The 19,765-nt window shown below is 48.9% G+C and overlaps 1 protein-coding gene across 1 annotated transcript in view; it reads left to right on the top strand.

The window, feature by feature from the left end:
• The window catches only part of ABCC3 (ATP binding cassette subfamily C member 3), a 41,571-nt gene that overhangs the window by 15,415 nt on the left and 6,391 nt on the right, over nt 1-19,765 (top strand). Inside the window, exons 13-29 of the mRNA XM_042781097.1 lie at nt 51-197; nt 596-683; nt 1,122-1,188; nt 1,402-1,528; nt 1,614-1,790; nt 3,566-3,733; nt 4,049-4,238; nt 5,863-5,977; nt 6,182-6,329; nt 6,426-6,633; nt 6,867-7,177; nt 11,789-11,988; nt 12,149-12,275; nt 13,379-13,480; nt 17,747-17,893; nt 18,115-18,273; nt 18,824-18,990. Of these exons, the coding sequence (XP_042637031.1) occupies nt 51-197; nt 596-683; nt 1,122-1,188; nt 1,402-1,528; nt 1,614-1,790; nt 3,566-3,733; nt 4,049-4,238; nt 5,863-5,977; nt 6,182-6,329; nt 6,426-6,633; nt 6,867-7,177; nt 11,789-11,988; nt 12,149-12,275; nt 13,379-13,480; nt 17,747-17,893; nt 18,115-18,273; nt 18,824-18,990 (2,648 nt within the window). The remainder of the gene's footprint in view (nt 1-50; nt 198-595; nt 684-1,121; nt 1,189-1,401; nt 1,529-1,613; nt 1,791-3,565; nt 3,734-4,048; nt 4,239-5,862; nt 5,978-6,181; nt 6,330-6,425; nt 6,634-6,866; nt 7,178-11,788; nt 11,989-12,148; nt 12,276-13,378; nt 13,481-17,746; nt 17,894-18,114; nt 18,274-18,823; nt 18,991-19,765) is intronic.

Here is a 19,765-nt window from a genome sequence, read left to right as displayed (position 1 = left end):
TGGAGCCTAGGAGACACTGCCCTGATGCCCCATCCCCCACTGGTGCCCAGGTAACCCTGATCACCCTTGGGCTGTATGTGTCTGTGGATCCGAGCAATGTGCTAGATGCTGAAAAAGCCTTTGTGTCCTTGACCCTGTTCAATATGTTGAAGATACCCCTCGTCACGCTGCCCCCGATCATGGGCCACATGCTCCAGGTGACACTGGGTGGGGGTTGGAGAATGGCTGGAGTTAAGGCAGGTTTTTGGGGTCAGGGGTAGGGTCACTTAGGGTAAGGATCAAGGAAAGTTTCTGGAATCAGGGGAGGCCCATTTGGGATTATGGAGAGTTGTTCAAGGATAAATGAGGTCATTAAGAACAGGAGTAATTTAGGCTCAGAAGAGGTCAGGTCAGGTCTTTGGAAATCTCTGTTCTTACCACTCTGTTTTCCTCTTTGGGCAATGGGAACCACAGAAGATCCTATTGTGGGAGGGATCCACACAAGGACCCTCAGGGGCCTTTGCCTAACTCAGGAAGTTGGGGACTGGGCAGGAGTAAGGGGGTGGAGAGGGTAGGAAATTGGTTCCCTCCAGGGCTGACTCACACCCTCCTTCAGACCAGCGTGTCTCTGAAACGGATCCAGCATTTCTTGAGCCAAGATGAACTTGACCCTGACTGTGTGGAAAGAAAGACAATCTCCCCAGGTCCAGTGAACCTCTGCCTGGGCTCCCTTGCTCCAAAAAATTCTCTGGTCCAAGCTTCTTCATTTGATTCCTGGGACTCCTTTTCTTCTTTCTCTTTTCATTTCTGCTTTAACTCTACGCCCCCGTTTCCTCCTCTCCCCAACTCTCTGTTCTTCTCTCCCCTGGTATCCCAGCGCTGCTGTCACCCTCCTTGCTACCCTAGGGCTCCCTTCCCCTGCTCTCAGGGCTTTCTGGCCCTCCATCCCTGTACCTAAGTTTCCCCAGCCTCTCCCCCTTGCCCTTTTCCCCATGGCTTCCCACACCTCTCCCTCCTCCTCTCCCTCCAGAGATCCCCTCCCTCTTGCTCCTGGCTTCCTGCATGCCCACCTTCCCCATGCCTCCCTACCCTGCTTCCCCATCCCTGAGGCTCCCTGACCTTGTACACCTTGCTCCTCCCAGGCTATGCCATCACCATAGACAATGGCACCTTCACCTGGGCCCAGGACCTACCCCCTGCCCTGCACAGGTATCAACTTCTCCCAGTCCCTTCTCAGCTACCTAAAGTGAGCCAAAGGCCAGATCAATAGAAGGACCCACACCAAGTCTTTGGCCTGGTTGCAGGAAGAGCTTCAGCTTGCCAGGGTGCTGACTGGAGGTGGGGAGGCTTGAGCCTCCAGGTGGAGGGCAGGGGACCAAATACCTGCCTCCCTCTGATGGCTCTTGGTCTCCTTGCCTCCAGCCTAGACATCCAAGTGCCAAAAGGGGCATTGGTAGCTGTGATGGGGCCTGTGGGCTGTGGGAAGTCCTCCCTGGTGTCTGCCCTGCTGGGGGAGATGGAGAAGCTGGAAGGCAAGGTTTATGTGAAGGTGAGAGGGGCAGGAGCTCCAGGGAAGAGCATGGGGCTTGGCTGGGTCTTAGGTGAACCCCGAGGTAACCTTCTTCCACATCCAGGGCTCCGTGGCCTACGTGCCTCAGCAGGCATGGATCCAAAATGCCACTCTTCAAGAAAACGTGCTGTTTGGTCGAACTCTTGACTCCAAGCACTACCAACGGACTCTGGAGGCCTGTGCCCTTCTGGCCGACCTGGAGGTGCTACCCGGAGGGGACCAGACAGAGATTGGAGAGAAGGTACAGGGTCCTCTCCCATCCCCAGGGAACCATGCATACAGCTGTCCTCCTCAACCCAGCCCAATCTATGTATGCATTTATTCATCCATCCAACCATTCCAGTCATGTGTGCCTTCATGTAACATCATGCCCAGCTCATTGCCTGGAATTGGGGAAATAGATCTATTACTAGAGAAGCTGGCTTGTGAATAAGTAGGGGGTATAGATTGCTCTGGATAGGGTGCAGGGACGGCACCAAAGGGGGAGTCTTCATCAGGGGAAGCATCACTTTTTTTAGCTAAATCTTACCAGCTGGGGAAGAGGAGTTCTCATTCATCTATTCATTCATTCATCAGATGTTTATTAAGCACCTACTATGTGCCAGGTATACGGTCCTGGGTGGCATGAATGGTTCGCACTCAACCTCAACTACTAATTTAGGTTCAACATACCCAGCGGCTCCACGGAAGAAAAGCCTGGTGATCTGCTTCCGTAAAGGTTACAGCCAAGAAAAGGAAAGCCTGTAGAGCAGTTCTACTCTGTAACACACGGATTCACCATGAGCCAGTATCGACCCAACAGCAACAAGTGTTACTGTTTTTTTAACATGTCAGGCAATATTCTATAGCAGTGAACACACCAGACTAAAATCTGTCCTCCCGTAACTCAAACACACCTAATTTAGTGTCCAGCACATAGTAGGCAAGAACTTTGGTGGCACAATGGTTAAGCATTCAGCTGCTAACTGAAAGGTTGGCAGTTCGAACTCAACAGTGGTTCCATGGGAAGAAGACTTGGCAACTTAAGGCTTGGCAACTTGTTTCCATGAAGATTAGAGCCAAGAAAACCTTGGTGGGTGGGGGGTGGGCAGTTCTACTTTGTTACATGGGGTTGCTTTGAGTCAGAATCGATTCTATGGCACACAACAACAGCAACAACATGGAAGGCACTGCAGAAAGACTGTTGGTTGAATGAATGAATGCAAAGATGCTCACCTGCCTCAGCCGCTACAGCTGCAGGTGGGGCCCCAGCTTCTCCCCGGTTACTCGAGTCCCTACCTCCCACTGCTTTCCCCAGGGCTCAGTTTCTCAGGTCACCCTGCAGAGAGGTGTGCCCTGTTTCAGAGGGAATGTGGGAGCTGCTGGCAGGGGAGTAAGCTTTACCTCTGGAGTCTGCCCTCTGGGCATAGCCCTGATCCTACATGCCTCAGTTTCCCCACATGAGTTCAAGGTGAGAGTTTATCTCCCTTTGGCAGCTGAATGATCTGAGGGTTGATGATTTCTGGGGCTGATACTGGAGCCATCAGACCTGGGTTCCTGCCCTCCCTTCTTCCTTTAATGACCCAGCACCTTGGACAAAGCTATTTACATCTTGGGCTACAATTTCTTCATCTAGAAGGTGGGGCTAATGATACCTCACTGGAAAGACTGATGTGAGCACCAAATGGGATAATTGTTATGAAAGCTGTTTGCAAACTGTATGGGTGATGGGAGAGTAATAGGCCTATTCAGAGCCTACTGGGGCTTCCCAGCCTCCCAGAGTATGAAGGTGGCAGGCAGGGAAACCAGCTGGGCAGTGTTGGGGAACAGAGCAGAGAGGCTGTCCTCACCTGCCCATGGGGGATGGATTCTGACAGCACTACCGCTGCCTCCAAGGGTACTTCAAGGGGACAGGATCAGGCGTATGAAATGTGATCCAGAGGTCTGCCTTGCTTGATGTCAGTGGACAGGCCCTTGCCTTCACTGTACCTGTCTGGATCCCCTCCCACCCAATACCCACTCCCTTCCTCCCTCCAGGGCATTAACCTCTCCGGGGGCCAGCGGCAGCGAGTCAGTCTGGCCCGAGCTGTTTACAGTGATGCTGATATTTTTTTGCTGGATGACCCCCTGTCAGCTGTGGACTCCCATGTAGCTAAGCATATCTTCGACCAAGTCATCGGACCCGAGGGTGTGCTGGCCCACAAGGTGAGGCCTGAGGAGGCTAAGGGGGCTAAGTTGAGACTGAGGGGCCTAGGAGAGGACTGATGGGAGCCTAAGGGGTTGGGGATATCTGGAGGTGTGAGAAGCCTGAGAAACAGGAGTGGGTGGCAGGGGACACCCTTAAAGGGGAGCCGGCCCCAGAGGCACTGAATAGGCTGAAGCATGCATGGGGTGGGGCCCTGGTGTCTCTGTCCTTGCTCCTTGACACATAGCCACCTTGCACTCACTCCACAGCCCTGTGCCTGTGCCGGGGGGTATGCTGAGGGTAGAGGGGATGAAAGACTGTTGCCTTTTCCCCAGACACGGGTGCTGGTGACACACAGAATCAGCTTCCTGCCCCAGATGGACTTCATCATAGTACTAACTGAGGGGCAGGTGTCTGAGGCTGGCTCCTACCCAGACTTGCTGCAACGCAATGGCTCCTTTGCTGACTTCATTCGCAACTATGCACCCGATGAGGACAAGTGGCACGTGGAGGACAGTTGGACTGGTATCTGGCAGCCCTGGCCCACATATTCCTGTGCCCTCCCAGTGTCTGCCCTGCCTTTGGTCTCTGCCTTGAGTGTCTCTGGACTGGCCCACTGTTATACAAGGAAGGCTCTGGGATCCTTGTGTGACAGACACCACCAGAGGTCATGTCCCATCTCTTCCTCTTCTCTAACTGGAGCATCTGGATCAACAGCTCAGGTCTCGGAGCCTCAGTTTTCCCATATGTCAAAATGGTATAAGGGTCCAGGCCCAACTTATATGACGCAATTGTTTCACAGATAAATTGTCTGCAAATGTGCAAGTTCCTGGTAAAGTCATTTATTTGTCAACCAATGTTTCTTGAGCAATTACTGTGTTTCAGGCACTGTTCTAGGCATGGAGACATAGCAGTAAACATAAAAAGTCCCTACCCTCATGGGGCATATTGAAGTGTCTGGGCTCACAGGACTCCCCAAGCTTCCCAACCCCAAACTCTGGGTTGATTCACAGACCTTCCCCCATGTCTTCTGGCCTATTGCCTTATTTACTAGTGAAGCATTTATTGTTATTGTGTGCTGTGGAGTCAGTTTTTGACTCAGCAACCCCATGTGCTAGCGTAGAACTGCCCTACAGGTCTGTCTCCTGCAGAACCTCTGGGTGGTTTTGAACTGCCAGCCTTTCAGTTAGCAACAGAGTGCTTAACCGTTAAGCCACCAGGGCTCCTGAACAAAGCAACTACTAAGTGCTATAGTTAGTAGACAGCCCTGGTGGCACAGTGGTGAAGCACTTGGCTTCTAACCAAAAAGTCAGTTAGAAGCTACTCCACAGGAGAAAGATGTGGCAGCCTGTTTCTGTACCCTGGAAACCCTATAGGGCAGTTCCAGTCTGTCCTATAGGGTTGCTAGGAGTTGGAATCAACTCAATGGCAATGGGTTTGGGTTTTTTTTTTTTTTTTTTTTTTGGAATATGTAGTACATTCAGATGCTCCTTAGAAGTGAGGATGGTGAGACTTCATCTCACTTACTTTGGACATGTCATCAGGAGGGACTAATCGTTGAAGAAAGACATCATGTTTGGTAGTGGGTCAGCACAAAAGAGGGAGACGAGATGGATTGATGCAGTGGCTGCAACAATGGGCTGCAGTACAGCAAAGACTGTGAGGATGGTGCAGGACCAGTAGCATTTGGTCTGTTTTACATGAGGTCATTATGTGTCCAACCAACTTGACAGCACCTGACACAACAGCTACCTGGGACTGAGCACTTGATACAAGCTCCTTAGTTTAATCCTCACAGTGACACAATGAGACCTCTACTATTATCATTCCCATCTTACATTTAAAAAAACTCCTGCCGAGAAGTTAGGCAACCTGCCTAAGGTTAGGCAGCAATGAAGTGGGATTTCAGCTTAGTCAATGTGACCCAGACCCCAAGCTCCTAACCCTTATATTTGAGTCTTTTTCTCCACTGTCCCTGATGGGAAGTTTTTCTTGTTGCCTAACCTGTTGTTCCTTGCTGTCCTTTCAGTCCTCTCACTTTCTCTCAAGCTTGTCCATTCAGGCCCCTTCACTGGAGTGGGCTGGGGATTTCAAGGGCTTGCAGGGCAGGCAAGTCAACCTCTGTCTCCTTCCTCCCACCCTTCTGAAGCCTTGGAGGACAGAAAGGATGAAAAGGTGCTACTGACTGAAGACACACTCAGCAACCACACTGACCTGACGGACAATGAACCTGTCGTGTATGAGGTCCGGAAGCAGTTTATAAGGTGAGCTCCTGATAGCTTCTCCCTGCTCTTCCACAGGAGGTTGCATCAGGGTTCCCCAGGCCCAGCCAGGTGGGGTGCAGGTGAATGTTCTCCCTGACACTCACACCCTGGGCCTCTGGTGGCAGCCTGAACCCTCCCTCTGGGACTCAGTGCTATGGTTGTGTTGGAGGCTTTTCTTCCGAGCCTGACCTGCTACCTCCACAGACAGCTGAGCACCATGTCCTCAGAAGGGGAGGGCCCAGGGTGGTCTATGTCCCGGAGACGCCTGGGTGAAGCTGAGAAGGTGGTGCAAGTGACAGAGGCAAAGGTGAACAGGGTGCTGATCGAGGAGGAAAAGGAAGAGATGGGCACTGTGAGTGGGATGGCTGAGAAGGGCTGGGGAGGGTGCACAGGCCCCCGGCAGTCCTGGGGCTGATAGGAGGCCTCCATTCCCACCCACTGGCTACAGGTGAAGATGAATGTTTTCTGGGATTACACCAAGGCCATGGGGCTCTGTACTGTGCTGTTCATCTGTCTTCTGCACATGGGTCAAAGTGCAACCACCCTTGGGGCCAACATATGGCTCAGTGCCTGGACTAATGATGCTGTGGTAGATGGCCGCCAGAACAACACCTCCCTGAGGCTGGGTGTCTATACCGGCTTGGGAATGCTGAAAGGTGAGCCTGGGGTGGGGGTTCCACCAATCTCTACCTCACCTCTGGGCTGTGGGGTCCTTAGAATCCTATCTCTGCCTCTGAGCCTCCCTCCACCATCACAGCCATGGCCCTGCTCCACTGCCTCCCTAGCTCAGCCTAGCCTTTCCCCTACCTCAGAACCTGCCCCTCCCTGCCCCCCATGGCTGCCCCCTAGCTCAGGTGAGCAGAGCCCACCCTCTGCCTCCCCCACCCAGGGTTCCTGGTGATGCTGTCGGGCTTCCTGATGGCGATGAGCGGTATCCAGGCAGCTAGATCTCTGCACCAGGCGCTGCTGCACAACAACCTGCGCTCGCCACAGTCCTTTTTTGACACGACACCCTCAGGCCGCATCCTCAACCGTTTCTCCAAGGACATCTATGTCATCGATGAGGTCCTGGCGCCCACCATCCAAATGGTATTCGAAGCCTTCTACCACTCAGTCGCCACCCTTGTAGCCATCATGACTAGCACTCCACTCTTTGCTGTGGTCATCTTGCCACTGGCTGTGTTCTACGTCTTTGTGCAGGTGGGCAGACGCTGCAACAAGCGGGCGTGGTTGGAAAGAGTAGGCTGCTGGGGGCGTGGCTCGGATGTGGGCAGGGCTGCGAGGAGAGAGGCGCCCTGGAGGGGCGCGGCCCAGTGGGGAGGAGGTAGCCTTCTGGGGTGGGGCTTGTCGGTGAGCAGGGCTCTCTGGTGGGCAGGTGAGTGGCATTGGGTAGTAGGGCGATTTAGCCCTTGTCTGAGCAGAGGGGCTTTGTTAGCAGTAGTAGTTACCTCTTTGAAACTCTTTTTCCTCACCTGTAAAATAATGGTAATCATAGAACCTATCTCATAGAGTTGTTGCAAGGATAAAATGAGATAGTTGTATAAATGGTATTGCTTTGTGACTGGCCCTGGAACTTCCTCCTGTTGGCTATTTTTTAATAAAACATTGTTAACAGTTGGAAACGTACTGACTTTCCCCACATTTTATACATACCTAGATATATATGTTCAAATTCAGTTGGGTCACCCATGACACAGATTTCAATGGCGCTTCCAGACTAAGACAGGAAGTATGTGGCTAGGTCCACTTCTGGAAAAAAATGGAAAAATCTTATGAATAGCAGAGGAACATTGTCTGATATAGTGCTGGAAGGTGAGCCCCTCAGATGAGAAGGCCCTCAAAATACAACTGGGGAAGAGCTCTCTCCACAAAGTAGAGTCAACCATAATGACATGGATGGAGGAAAGCTTTTGGGACCTTCATTTGCTGATGTGGCATGACTCAAAATGAGAAGAAATTGCTGCAAAAATCCGTTAATAATAAACTACATCTGAAAAGAGATGATGGAAAAACTCAATATTGTAAGTTAGAACAAGGCCAGGGGCCAACAGTGGAACAGACTGTCAAATGCTCCTATGCAAGTTCAAGTTGAAGCTGAAGAAAATTAAAACAAGTACCCAAGAGCCAAAATATGACCTTGATTATATCCCACCTTAATTTAGAGACATCTGAAGAATAGATTTGATACACTGCACGCCAATGACCAAAGACCTGACAAGTTGTGGGATGGCATCAAGGACATCATCATACATGAAGAAAGCAAAACATCATTAAAAAGATAGGAAAAGAAGAAAAGACCAAAGTGGATGTCAGAAGAGACTGAAATTTCCTCTTGAATGGAGAATAGCTAAAATAAATGGAAGAAATGATGAAGTAAAAGAGCTGAACAGAAGATTTCAAAAGACAGATTGAGAAGACAAAATAAAGTGTTATAATGAAATGTGCAAAGACCTGGAGTTAGAAAATCAAAGGGGAAGAACATGCTTAGCATTTCTCAAGTTGAAAGAACTGAAGAAAAAATTCAAGCCTTGAGTTGCAGTGTTGAAGGATTCTCTGGGCAAAATATTGAATGATACAGGAAGCATCAAAAGAAGATGGAAGGAATATAGACTCACTGTACCAAAAAAAAAATTGGTTGACATTCAGCCATTTCAGGAGGTAGCACTATGATAGAGAACCAATGGTACTGAAGGAAAAAGTTCAAGCTGCATTGAAGGAATTGGCAGAAAACAAAGCTCTAGGAATTGACAGGAGCTCTGGTGGCATAGTGCCTAAGGCATTTTACTGCTAACCAGAAGGCTGGTGGTTCAAACCCGCCAGGCACTCCTTGGAAGGAAGATTGGGCAATCTACTTCTGTAGAGAAACCACCTTGGAAACCCAAGGAGGGATTGCTGTGAGTCAGATCCAACTTGATTGCAGTGAATGAAGGAATTGACAGAATACCCATAGAGATGTTTCAACAAATGGGTGCAGTGCTGAAGCTGCTCTCTCGTTTATGCCAGGAAATTTGGAAGACCAGCTTATTGGAAGTGATCAATATTTGTGCCCATTCCAAATAAAGGTGATCCAACAGAATGTAGAAATTATTGAACAATATCATTAATATCATTCGCAAGCAAGATTTTGCTGAAGGTATTTCAAAAATGGTTACTATAGTATATTGACAGGGAACTGCCAGAAATTCAAGCTGGATTCAGAAGAGGATATGGAATAAGGGATAACATTGCTGATGTCAGATGGATCTTGGCTGAAAGCAAAGAATACCAGAAAGATGTTTTTTGACTATGTAAAGGCATTTGACTGTGTGGATCATAATAAATAAATCATGGATAACATTGTGAAGAATGGGAATTCTAGAACACTTAATTGTGCTCGTGAGGAACCTGTAGTCGTTCAAACAGAACAAGGTGACACTGCACACTTTAAAATCAGGAAAAGTGTGTGACAGGGTTGTATCCTTTCACCATATTTTTTGTCTTGGTTCTCTAGTGCTGCTATGACAGAAATACCACAAATGGATGGCTTTAACAAACAGGAATTTGTTCTCTTACAGTTTAGGAGGCTGCTAGAAGTCCAAATTTAAAGTGCCAGCTCTAGGGCCTGGGTGAAGGTCCCTTGACCTTGGGCTTCAGCTCTGCCTCTTGCTCCTGGCCCACTGGAGCCAGAGCTTCTTGTAACTCATGAAGCTGCTGGCTGCTGAGGCTGACAAACTTCAAGTTGGCAAGTAGAATGGCACAATTCCAAGATCAAGAGGCACATAGCAGGCCACTGATTCAAATCCAGGAATAATTTCAAAATCAGGAGCCAACACAGCAGGCCACTGGATGAAGACTCAGCCAAATGCAGGACCCAAACGTGCCAAAAAGTTGAGACCTTCCTCAAAGCTTCTCCTTATATACTAGTAGAAGCAGACAACCCTCTAAAGGCAACTCCTTAGTTGCTCACAGCAGATTTCACCATGGAGGTGATTACATCCAGCTGCCCAGCCACTCAAAACAATGGCCCAGCAAGCTGACACACAACTACCACACTTATTCAGTCTGGATGCTGAGCAAATAATCTGAGAAGCTGAACTATATGAAGAAGAGTGTGGCATCATGACTGGAGTAAGACTTATTAACAACTGAGACATACAGATGACTCGACCTTGTTTGCTGAAAGTGAAGAAGACTTGAAGCACTTACTGAAGATCAGACTACAGCCTTCAGTATGGATTGCACAACATGAAGAAAACAAAAGTCCTCACAAATGGACCAATAAACAACATCATGATAAATGGAGAAACGATTGACATCATGGATTTCATTTTACTTGTAGCCACAGTCAACCCCCAAGGAAGCAGAGGTCAAGAAATTAAATGACATATTGTATTGGGCAAATCTGCTGCAAAAGACCTCTTTGAAGTGTTACAGAGCAAAGGTGTCACTTTGAAGACTAAGGTGCACCTGACTCAAGCCATGGTATTTTCAATAGATGCATGTGAGAGTTGGGCAATGAGTACAGAAGACAACAGATGAATTGATGCATTTGAGATGTGGTGTTGACAAAGAGTATTGAATGGACCAGGGACCGTTAGAAGAATGAACAAATCTATCTTGGAGGAAGTACAGCCAGAACGTTCCTTAGAAGTGAGAATGGTCAGACTCCATCTCTCATACTTTGGTCGTGTTGTCAGAAGGGAGCAATCCCTGAAGAAGGATATTATGCTTAGTAAAGTAGAAGGTCAGCAAAAAAGGGGAAGATCCTCAATGAGATGGGTTGACTTAACACAGTGGTTAACACAACCACAGCAACAATTGTGAAGATGGTGCAGGACTGGGAACTGTTTTGTTCTGTTATACATAGGATAACTATGAGTTGGAGCTGACTTGACAGCACCCAACAACAACAATAAACATATATGTGTAGTATATGTTTATAGATGCATATGTGTATCTTTAACATGCAGCTAGGAGTCCTGGTAGTACTGAGGTTAAAGTGCTCAGCTGCTCACCAAAAGTGGGTGGTTGGTACCCACCAGCCAATCTATGGAGAAAGATGTGGCAGTCTGCTTCCATTAAGATTTACAACTTTTGAAACCCTGTGGGGTAGTTGTACTCTGTTCTATAGGGTTGCTACACGTTGAAATAGACTGAATGGCAAGGGTTTGGTTTGGGTTTATCGGAACACACAGCTACATCTAAGTGCACAGGGCATTCACAGTGGCTGAGCACCTATTCTGCAATTAGTTAATCGGTTGATGCTGGTAATCCATGAGGTGGATAGAAACCCAGTGCCTGTGTCTGGAGACCACACATTCTGTACAGCTCTGACCATCTTGAGTCCCACAGAGTAGAATGGGAACTGGAAGCAGAAACATGTTTATGTGGGGCTGAAATTTAAACAATACAAGGGAGGAGCTCTTTAAGGAAAAGAATGTGAAATTATCTAATTTTTGAAAAATTTGCAAGAGCATTTGACTGTGAGCAAGTTACTAGGTGGAGATAGGCATATTCACTGACTTGGGAGGCTGAGCAAGGTCAGTGTCATAATCCAGGCTCCCACAGAAGGTGAGGGGCCATTCTGATCAGAGAGTCAGAAAGGTTTCATAAAGGAAGTGGCCTAGAAGAATGAGCATAGCTGAACAGAAAGAAAGAGAAGAGAGTTCGTTCAGACACGTTAGGGTGCTGTGTTGTAGGTCCTTGAGGGCAGGAGAGGGAGAAGATCTTGGGGCTGGCTAGGAAGGGGAAATGGGTGAGTTCAGAGGGTGTGCAGGACTGAACTGGGAGTTCCATGCCTTGATCTCAAGCTCTTTCTCCCGTGCCTGTCAGCGTTTCTATGTGGCCACCTCGAGACAACTGAAGCGGCTGGAATCAGTCAGTCGCTCACCCGTTTACTCGCACTTTTCGGAGACGGTGAGTGGTGCCAGTGTCATCCAGGCCTACAACCGCAGCCCGGACTTTGTGGCTATGAGTGATGCTAAGGTGGACACCAACCAGAAGAGCAGCTATGCCTACATTATCTCCAACCGGTCAGAAGCCTCTTTCCCCTACCCCTGCTCCTCCAAGAGCTTAACAAGGTCTATGCTGGAGGGACCCTGGGGCTATGGATCCCATCCCTCCTTCCCCCTAAACAGAGCATTGCCTCCTTCCTGCACCTGCCCTATGTCCTTCTTGCCTTGTCTCCCACAGCTGGCTGGGGATCCAAGTGGAGTTCTTGGGGAACTGTGTTGTATTTTTTGCTGCACTTTTTGCTGTGATTGGGAGAAGCAGCCTGAGTCCTGGGCTGGTGGGCCTTTCTGTGTCCTATGCCTTGCAGGTATGGGAGGGCCTGGTCCCCAGGGCAGGGTTTCCAATGGGGCAGAGGCCACACAAGTGTCACAAGCATTTTCTGAATGCCTCTTTCTGCCTGTTATGGGGACCAGCCCCAGGCTCTGCTCAAGGAGTTCACAGTTGAGTGTGGGGAGACACTAGCATCAGCAACAATCACAATGCAGGGTGAGTAGGATTTTGTGGAGAGAGGAACACAATGCTGTGAGAACCCAGAGAAGTTTCTCTGCTTGGGGTATTGGAGAAATGATCATGAACTTGGCTTCAAAGGACAAATAGAACATATCCAGGCTATGGGCAAGGAGTAGAAGGTCACCTGGCAGAAGTCCTGAGACAGAGTGTAGGGCTGGAATACACCTCATGTTTACATACCTGCAGAGAAAGTTCAGAGAAGGGGACCTGGGGACACAAATCTGTACAGGAGACAGATTATGCTGCTCCTGGCCTGTGTTGTAAAAGAATGAAGTCCTGCAACTGGAATTTTTGCAAAGTAGATCACGTTTTCAGTGTCTCAGGTGGCTGGAGTCCTGAGTGTTTTACTAAATAAAGAGCAGTCCAATCCAGACAGACCAGTATTCTCCAACTTAATGCATATGTGGATCATCCAGGGATCTTGGTAAAATGCAGATTCTGATTTAGTAAACTTGGAGTGGGTCTTGGGATTCTGCATTTCTATCAAGACTCCTTGGTACCCAAAATGTGGCCCATGGACCCGCTGCATCACCATCACCATCGCCTGGGAACTTGTTCAAAATGCAGAATCTCAGGCCTCACCCTAACTACTGGACCACATGCTACATTTTAAACAAGATTCCCAGGAAGTCCTATGCATATTAAAGTTTGAGGAACAACGGCTAGGTGGTCCTTGGTTAAGGCTTGGTCACCACTGCCTGGTACATAGTTGTGTTGGAGCACCAGGAGGCACATTTGTAAGCTTGTCCAGGCCTGCCTGGGTCATAGATGGGATAGATGGTGGTAGATGGGGTAGGAACATGAGTGGAGGGTCTGGGTTCTTCCTAAAGCTGTTGTGTGTGTGGTGGTGGTGGTGTATGGAGGAGTTCTCCCTTCACATGATCCAGTCCCTTTGGCCAGGTGACATCTGCTCTGACCTGGATGATACGAATGATGTCAGATTTGGAGTCTAATATTGTGGCTGTGGAGAGGGTCAAGGAGTACACCAAGATGGAGACTGAGGTGGGTACCAGGATGAGCCTGGGGATGTATCTGGAATACCTGAGGAAGGTAACTTAGTGGCCTGCCATCCTTATACCCCATGGCCAGCTGTTCAGTTATTCATATATTCATTCATTCATCCACAAAGATCTCACTGAGCATCAGTCAGAGGTCCAGTTCTATGCTGTGAGTTGTAAAGGGTTCAGAGTTGAGCAAAACAGGGTCTGCCCTCAAGCAGATTCTGATCTAGTGGGGGAGATAAGACATACTGAGGGCTCTGCAGTGGCAAGAGGTCAGGGCTGGTGCCCCCAAAGAGGGCAGATAAGGGGGGATCATTTCAGCTGGGGTGATCTGGAAGGCCAGCTGAGGTTTGAAGGATAGTCGGGTTTTGATAGACTAAGTAAAATGGTAGGGTGTGGAGGGGGAAGGCAATGGGAAAGTGAGCATTCCAACCAAAGAGATCAGACTGGTTGAAGGAGCAGACTGGTGATGGCATGACCTTTGTTGGAGAAATGGAGTTGCCCTCTACTTTTATCCACCCCCCCCCTTCCCATAGCCACACCATGACCTCTTCATGCCAGAAGCCACACCATCTCTGAGATCTCAGTGTCAGATGTCCCACTTTTAGACCATCTCTCCCAGCCCACATGTCACCTACTGTTGCAGTACTTTGTCCTCATGGAGAGCTGCAGTGCTGGGACCTTGCCTTTGTCCCTCTCCATCAGTTCCTCCTGGCTTCACCTCCTGCCCATCCAGCCTAGATTCTAAGTTCCATCAACACAAATGATCTCAATTTTCTTGCCCTTCTCTCTTTCTGTCTGTCTCTCTCTCTCTCTCTCTCTCAATTGTACTCTACAAAATCTCAAGCCTAGGTAAGCCCATCTTCTGTCTTCTTCTGTCTACCTGACTGCACTGAGGAGCTAAAGTGTTGCTGGAGACCATCACTGGTTTGACTTTACTGTCTTTCTTAGTTGGCCTCTCCTATAAGCATGTGTCCCCACTTTCAGAGAGAGCTGTTTCAACATTCTCTCTCCTCAAACCCTCCACATCTTCTCCCTTGGGCTCAGCTGTGGACCTTGCTTGCCACTCAGTGAGAAAACAGGTCATAAGATGTGAACTCTTGCTCGCTTTGTGCCTCCAGACCTTCAAGCCTGCCTCAGTCTCCCTCACCTTTTTCTTCCTCTCTTTTAACAGAAAATATCCCTCCTTGTTTCAAAGTCCAGGCTCTGCTTCTTCTCATGGCCCCTCAAGGACTTGACTTCCTCAGTTACATTGTTGATCTGTAGCATGAGTCTTTCCGTCTCTGTTGGGTGGTTCCTGTCCACCTGCAAATTGCCATCGTATCTCTCATTCTAGACAAACCAAATAAACTTTTCCTTTCCCTACATCCCATGCCAGCTACTGCCCCATCCTCTGCTCTCCTTCATTGTAAACTTGCTTAAAAATGGGAATACTAGATATGAACAACCTGCATCCTCATTTTCCCATGAGTCTCATTCTCTAGTAGGAGGACACACACAATCAACAAGTAAACATCTCTTCATTACGTGAGAAGGTGACGATACTTAGGAATGAGATGTCCATAGTGCTGCTCCTCTATACAGGCTGATCAGGGAAGGCTGCTTGGAGGAGGTGATATTTGAGTCAAGTCCTGACAGAGGTGAGGGCTCAAGCCATGTGGATATCGGGGGAAGGGTGTTCCAGCAGAGGGAATAACAAGTATTCGGTTCTCTCCCTGTCCTCATTTCCCTTTCCCTCATCTGCCTGCTGCAGTCTGGTTTCTGTTCCCATCACTCCACTGGAAGTATTCTCCAGTGACCTCCCAGGTCCCAAATGTAGGGAACACTTTTCTGTCCTCATCTAACCTCTCAGTGACATTCAGATGACGTGACCCTTTCCTCCTTCTTGGAACTCTGTCTCATGGATTCTGAGACCCTTGCTCTTCCCCTGTCAGTCAGCCTCCATTACATGCTCTCCCTGGCCCACTGTTCCTTCTGGTCTGGACTCTCCATGCCTGTGGTCTCCATCCTTCCCAGGCATCATGCGTCATCTCTCTCCCCTCTCTGGATCTTCACATTCTCCCTCTTCCTGGATGTTGCTGTTGTTAACTGCTGCCGAGCCAATCCCTGACCCACGGTCATATCATGCACAAGTAGATCGGACTGTTCTGTCCCATGGGGTTTTCTTCTTTTTTAAAATGTATATTGTTGTTGTTGAGAATATACACAGCAGAACATACACCAATTCAACAATTTCTACATGTATAATGCAATGACACTGATTACACTCTTCAACTTGTGCAATCTCACCTTTATTTTCTCAGTTGTTCCTCCTCATTAACATAAACTCATTGCCCCCTAAGTTTGCTAGCTGATCTTTTGAGTTGCTGTTGTCAGTTTGATCCCATAACAATAGTTTTTAAAAGAGCACAATGTTCAAAGCAGACATTCTTTACTAATTAAGCTAAACCATTGTTTATATTTTCAGGGGATATTTTTTGGTGCAAGGTTTAAAGATTATCTCAGGACGATAGTTTCAGGGACTCATCCAGCTGCAATGACTTTAGAAAGTCTGGATTTGGTATTTTGAAATTCTGTTCTACATTTTCCCCCTTTTGATCAGTATTCTTCTCTAGAATTTTTGATCAGAATGTTCAGTAATGCTCCATTTGCTGATTTTTTTTTTTTTTTTGGCAAGGAGATTGCCATGCTTTTGTCCTAGTCTGTCAGTCTGGAAACTCTGCTGAAAGCTCCTCAGCATCATAGCAACACACAAGCCTCCACTGAGGAGTGGTGGCTGCACATGAGGTGCATTGGCTGGGAACTGAACACAGGTCTCCTGCATGGAAGGCACGAGTTCAGCCACTGAGCTACCAGTGGCCCTATTCCAGTTGTCCCATGTCTTTACAAACGATCTTCTCTTCCTGTCCCAAAATGTTCTGTCTTCCACTCTGCTACCTTCTCTTTTCTTGGAGACAAGTGTTCTACACTGACTTTGCTTATTGACCACTAGCAGTCTGGCTTCCTCTGCCTCGAAGCAGGGCTGGCTTATGAGCATGTGACCTGTGCAGTCACATAGGATCCCATGGTTAGAAGGAGCCTGTGGCTTAGAAAGACCTCACACTTGCTTTAATGCTGTGTTGTTGCCACCTCATAATTCTTAATAATTTTTTAACAAAGGGCCTCACATTTTTATTTTGTGCTGGGTCCTGAAAATTATGTAGTTGGTCCTGCCTCAAAGCTACCATCATCTCATGCCCAGCCTATTGCAGCAGCCTTTTAACTAATCTCCCTATTTCTACCCTCCCTCCCCACTCCCAGTCTATTTTCCTCATAGCAGCCAAAAGGATCCTTTAAAAACACACCAAATCACATTACTCCTCTGTGAACTGCCTTCTAACCGTGCTGTATCTTGTTGCTGTTGTTGTTGTTATGTGCCGTCAAGTTGAACTCAACTCATAGCGACCCTTCCTTGGATTTCCAAGGCAGTATCACTGTGGAAGTAGATTGCCCCATCTTCCTTCCAAGGAGTGGCAGGTGGGTTTGAACTGCCAGCTTTCTGGTTAGCAGTCCAGTGCCTTAGCCAGTATGCTACCAGAACTCCCAAAATCCTTGAAATGGCCTTCAAGGCCCTATATGATGGAGCCAACTCACTACCTCAGGCCCCTCCCTCTTGTCTTTCTCACTGTGCTCCAAAACACACTCAGGGGTATTTGCACTGTCTGTTCCCTATGCTGGAATACCCTTCCCCCATATATTCACTTGACTTGTGCCCTCACCTCTGTCAGGACTTGACTCAAATATCACCTCCTCCAGGAAGCCTTCCCTGACTACCATATATAGACCAGCAACACCAAATAGTTCTCATTCTCAAGTATCATCACCTAAGATGTGCTTATTGTTGATTGTGTGCTCCCCCTATTAAAATATGAGGCTCATAGAGGCAAGAACTGTGTCTTGTTCCCCATCGTGTCCCTAGGGCCTGGCATAGAGTAGCCACTCAGTAATAATGAATGGAGTGGGCACTAGGGCAGGCAGGGACAAGGCACCTCAGGAACACAGGGCACAAACAGGAAGTAGAGGAGGCAGGAGAGGGACATTTTAGAGCAGCCACAGAGGGTAAAGGGTTTGCTGAGCTACAGGGTTAGACACAGGGGTGCCAGATGCCCTCCATCAGGGACCACAATAGGTGAGGATTGAGGGGGTTTAGTTGAGAGGGAGGCTGAAAGAGGGAGAAGGCCAGGCTGGGGAAGAAGTGCTGCCTTAATGCCCGACCTCTCACGTCCAGGCCCCCTGGGTGGTGGAGGGCAGCCGCCCCCCAGAGGGCTGGCCTCCACATGGCAAAGTGGAGTTCCGGAATTACTCTGTGCGGTACCGGCCAGGCCTGGACCTGGTTCTGAAGGACCTGAATCTGTGCGTGCATGGTGGTGAGAAGGTATTGTGGGTTGGGACGGCAGAGTGCATACTTGTGCCAGGGCGTGGGACTACCACAGCTTTTGGGGGGAGCTTGGGTGTTTGAGAGAACAGGTGTCCAGCTCAGACCTCTGTGTGGCCTTTCTAGGGGAGTCCTGGGGACATCCCCACCTCCCTGGGCTCTCCCAGCCCCTTCTGACTCCTTAGCCTCCCTGTGACAGTCCTCTTGCCCATCCTCTCCAGGTGGGGATCGTGGGGCGCACGGGGGCCGGCAAGTCATCCATGACCCTCTGCCTGTTCCGCATTCTTGAGGCAGCGGAGGGTGAAATCTGCATCGATGGCCTCAATGTGGCAAACATTGGGCTCCATGACCTGCGTTCTCAGCTGACCATCATCCCTCAGGTATGAGTCTGACACGGACTGGCTGTAGCGACCAATGGCTCTGGGGGCAGGCCCACCCCCAGTTCTGTAGCTTAAGGATTGAAGCTGAGGGTGGACAGCAGGGAACACAGCCACAGAGGAGCCACCATAGTTGAGAAAATGGAAGAGCCAGATGTATGGTGACCCAGTTGGACCCTGCCTTGTGACATCCTGGGACAAGTGGGGCAAGACCAGAGGAATCCCCCGCAAGCTCCCCATCCCTGGGATGTGCCCTGGTCTCCTTTTTGCACACCGCTAAATTATATCTCACTTTTTTGAGCTCCTCTGGGTATTCTTTCTGCCGACTGGACACTTTGGAGTCAGATTAGTGGCTCTGGTCCCTGCTTTAACAGAGAACTTTGTGACTGGCAAAGCTGAGTGTATCGCTTCCCAGCATGCACTTTCTCTGTCTGCGTGACATTGCCTCCCTCCTGGAGGGCTTAGGACAGAGTGGGAAAGGGAGACCTCAATCCTTCTCTTTTCCCTGGACCCAGGCCCCATGGCTCCTTCTGAGGTCTTGCTGTGTTCCCAGGACCCCATCCTATTCTCGGGGACCCTGCGTATGAACCTGGACCCCTTCGGCAATTACTCAGAGGAAGACATGTGGCAGGCCTTGGAGCTGTCTCACCTGCACACGTTTGTGAGCTCCCAGCCGGCTGGCCTTGACTTCCAGTGTTCAGAGGGTGGTGAGAATCTCAGGTAACTAGGGAGGTCTTTATTTGGCACTGAGCATGTTCTTTGTGCCAGTACCAGGTACTATCCCACTAACTCCTCACATAAACCCCAGAGATGGTCCAGGATCCCATTTCACAGTTGAAGGAACTAAGGCTTGAAGAGGCTAAGGGAGTTGGCCAAAGTCACACAGCTGGGAGAAGGCATGACCCGGGAGATTCCAAAGCCTTATTAAGTCAAGTCCATGGGCAACTGTCAGTGCTGTGCTTGGCCTGGGGAGAGGGACTCTGGGCTGAACCTGTGGAGCAGGTAAGGGGAAGGACTAGCCTACTGTGCTTTAGGGAAATCACAGACCTTTTCCAAGATAGACGCCTGTCATGGCGGAGTGGTGAAATGAGTCCTCCAGGCGTTTCTTGGCTTGACTCCAGAGCTGGCCTGCACACTCTAGGTTTTATATCCCCAACTTTTGGGCTGTGCGTTGGGCGGGGCAGGAAGTGGGGCAGGAACAGTGAGGAGGCACTTCTTATTGATTCTGAAGCCTTGCCCTGGGTCAGCTGTGTGATTTGGGGCAAGTTGCTTAGCTTGTCTGTGCCTCCTTTTCTGTCACTCTAAAATGGGGATAATAACAACTATGCTTCTCCACACTGCATGTCCAAAAACAATGTAATGTGAACCACATATGTGTGATTAATTTTTTTCTAGTGGCCACATTAAAAATAGTAAAAAGAAATAGAGAAAATTACATTTTTATATATTTAATAGTATAACTTTCTTTTTACTATTTTTAATGTGGCCACTAGAA

The sequence above is a fragment of the Orycteropus afer genome, unplaced genomic scaffold (assembly GCF_000298275.1).
Source record: "Orycteropus afer afer isolate SDZICR_OR568_19922 unplaced genomic scaffold, OryAfe1.0 scaffold00085, whole genome shotgun sequence".
Classification (NCBI taxonomy): domain Eukaryota; kingdom Metazoa; phylum Chordata; class Mammalia; order Tubulidentata; family Orycteropodidae; genus Orycteropus; species Orycteropus afer.
Note: the sequence above shows the minus strand (reverse complement) of the source record. Positions and strands in the feature narration are given on the sequence as shown.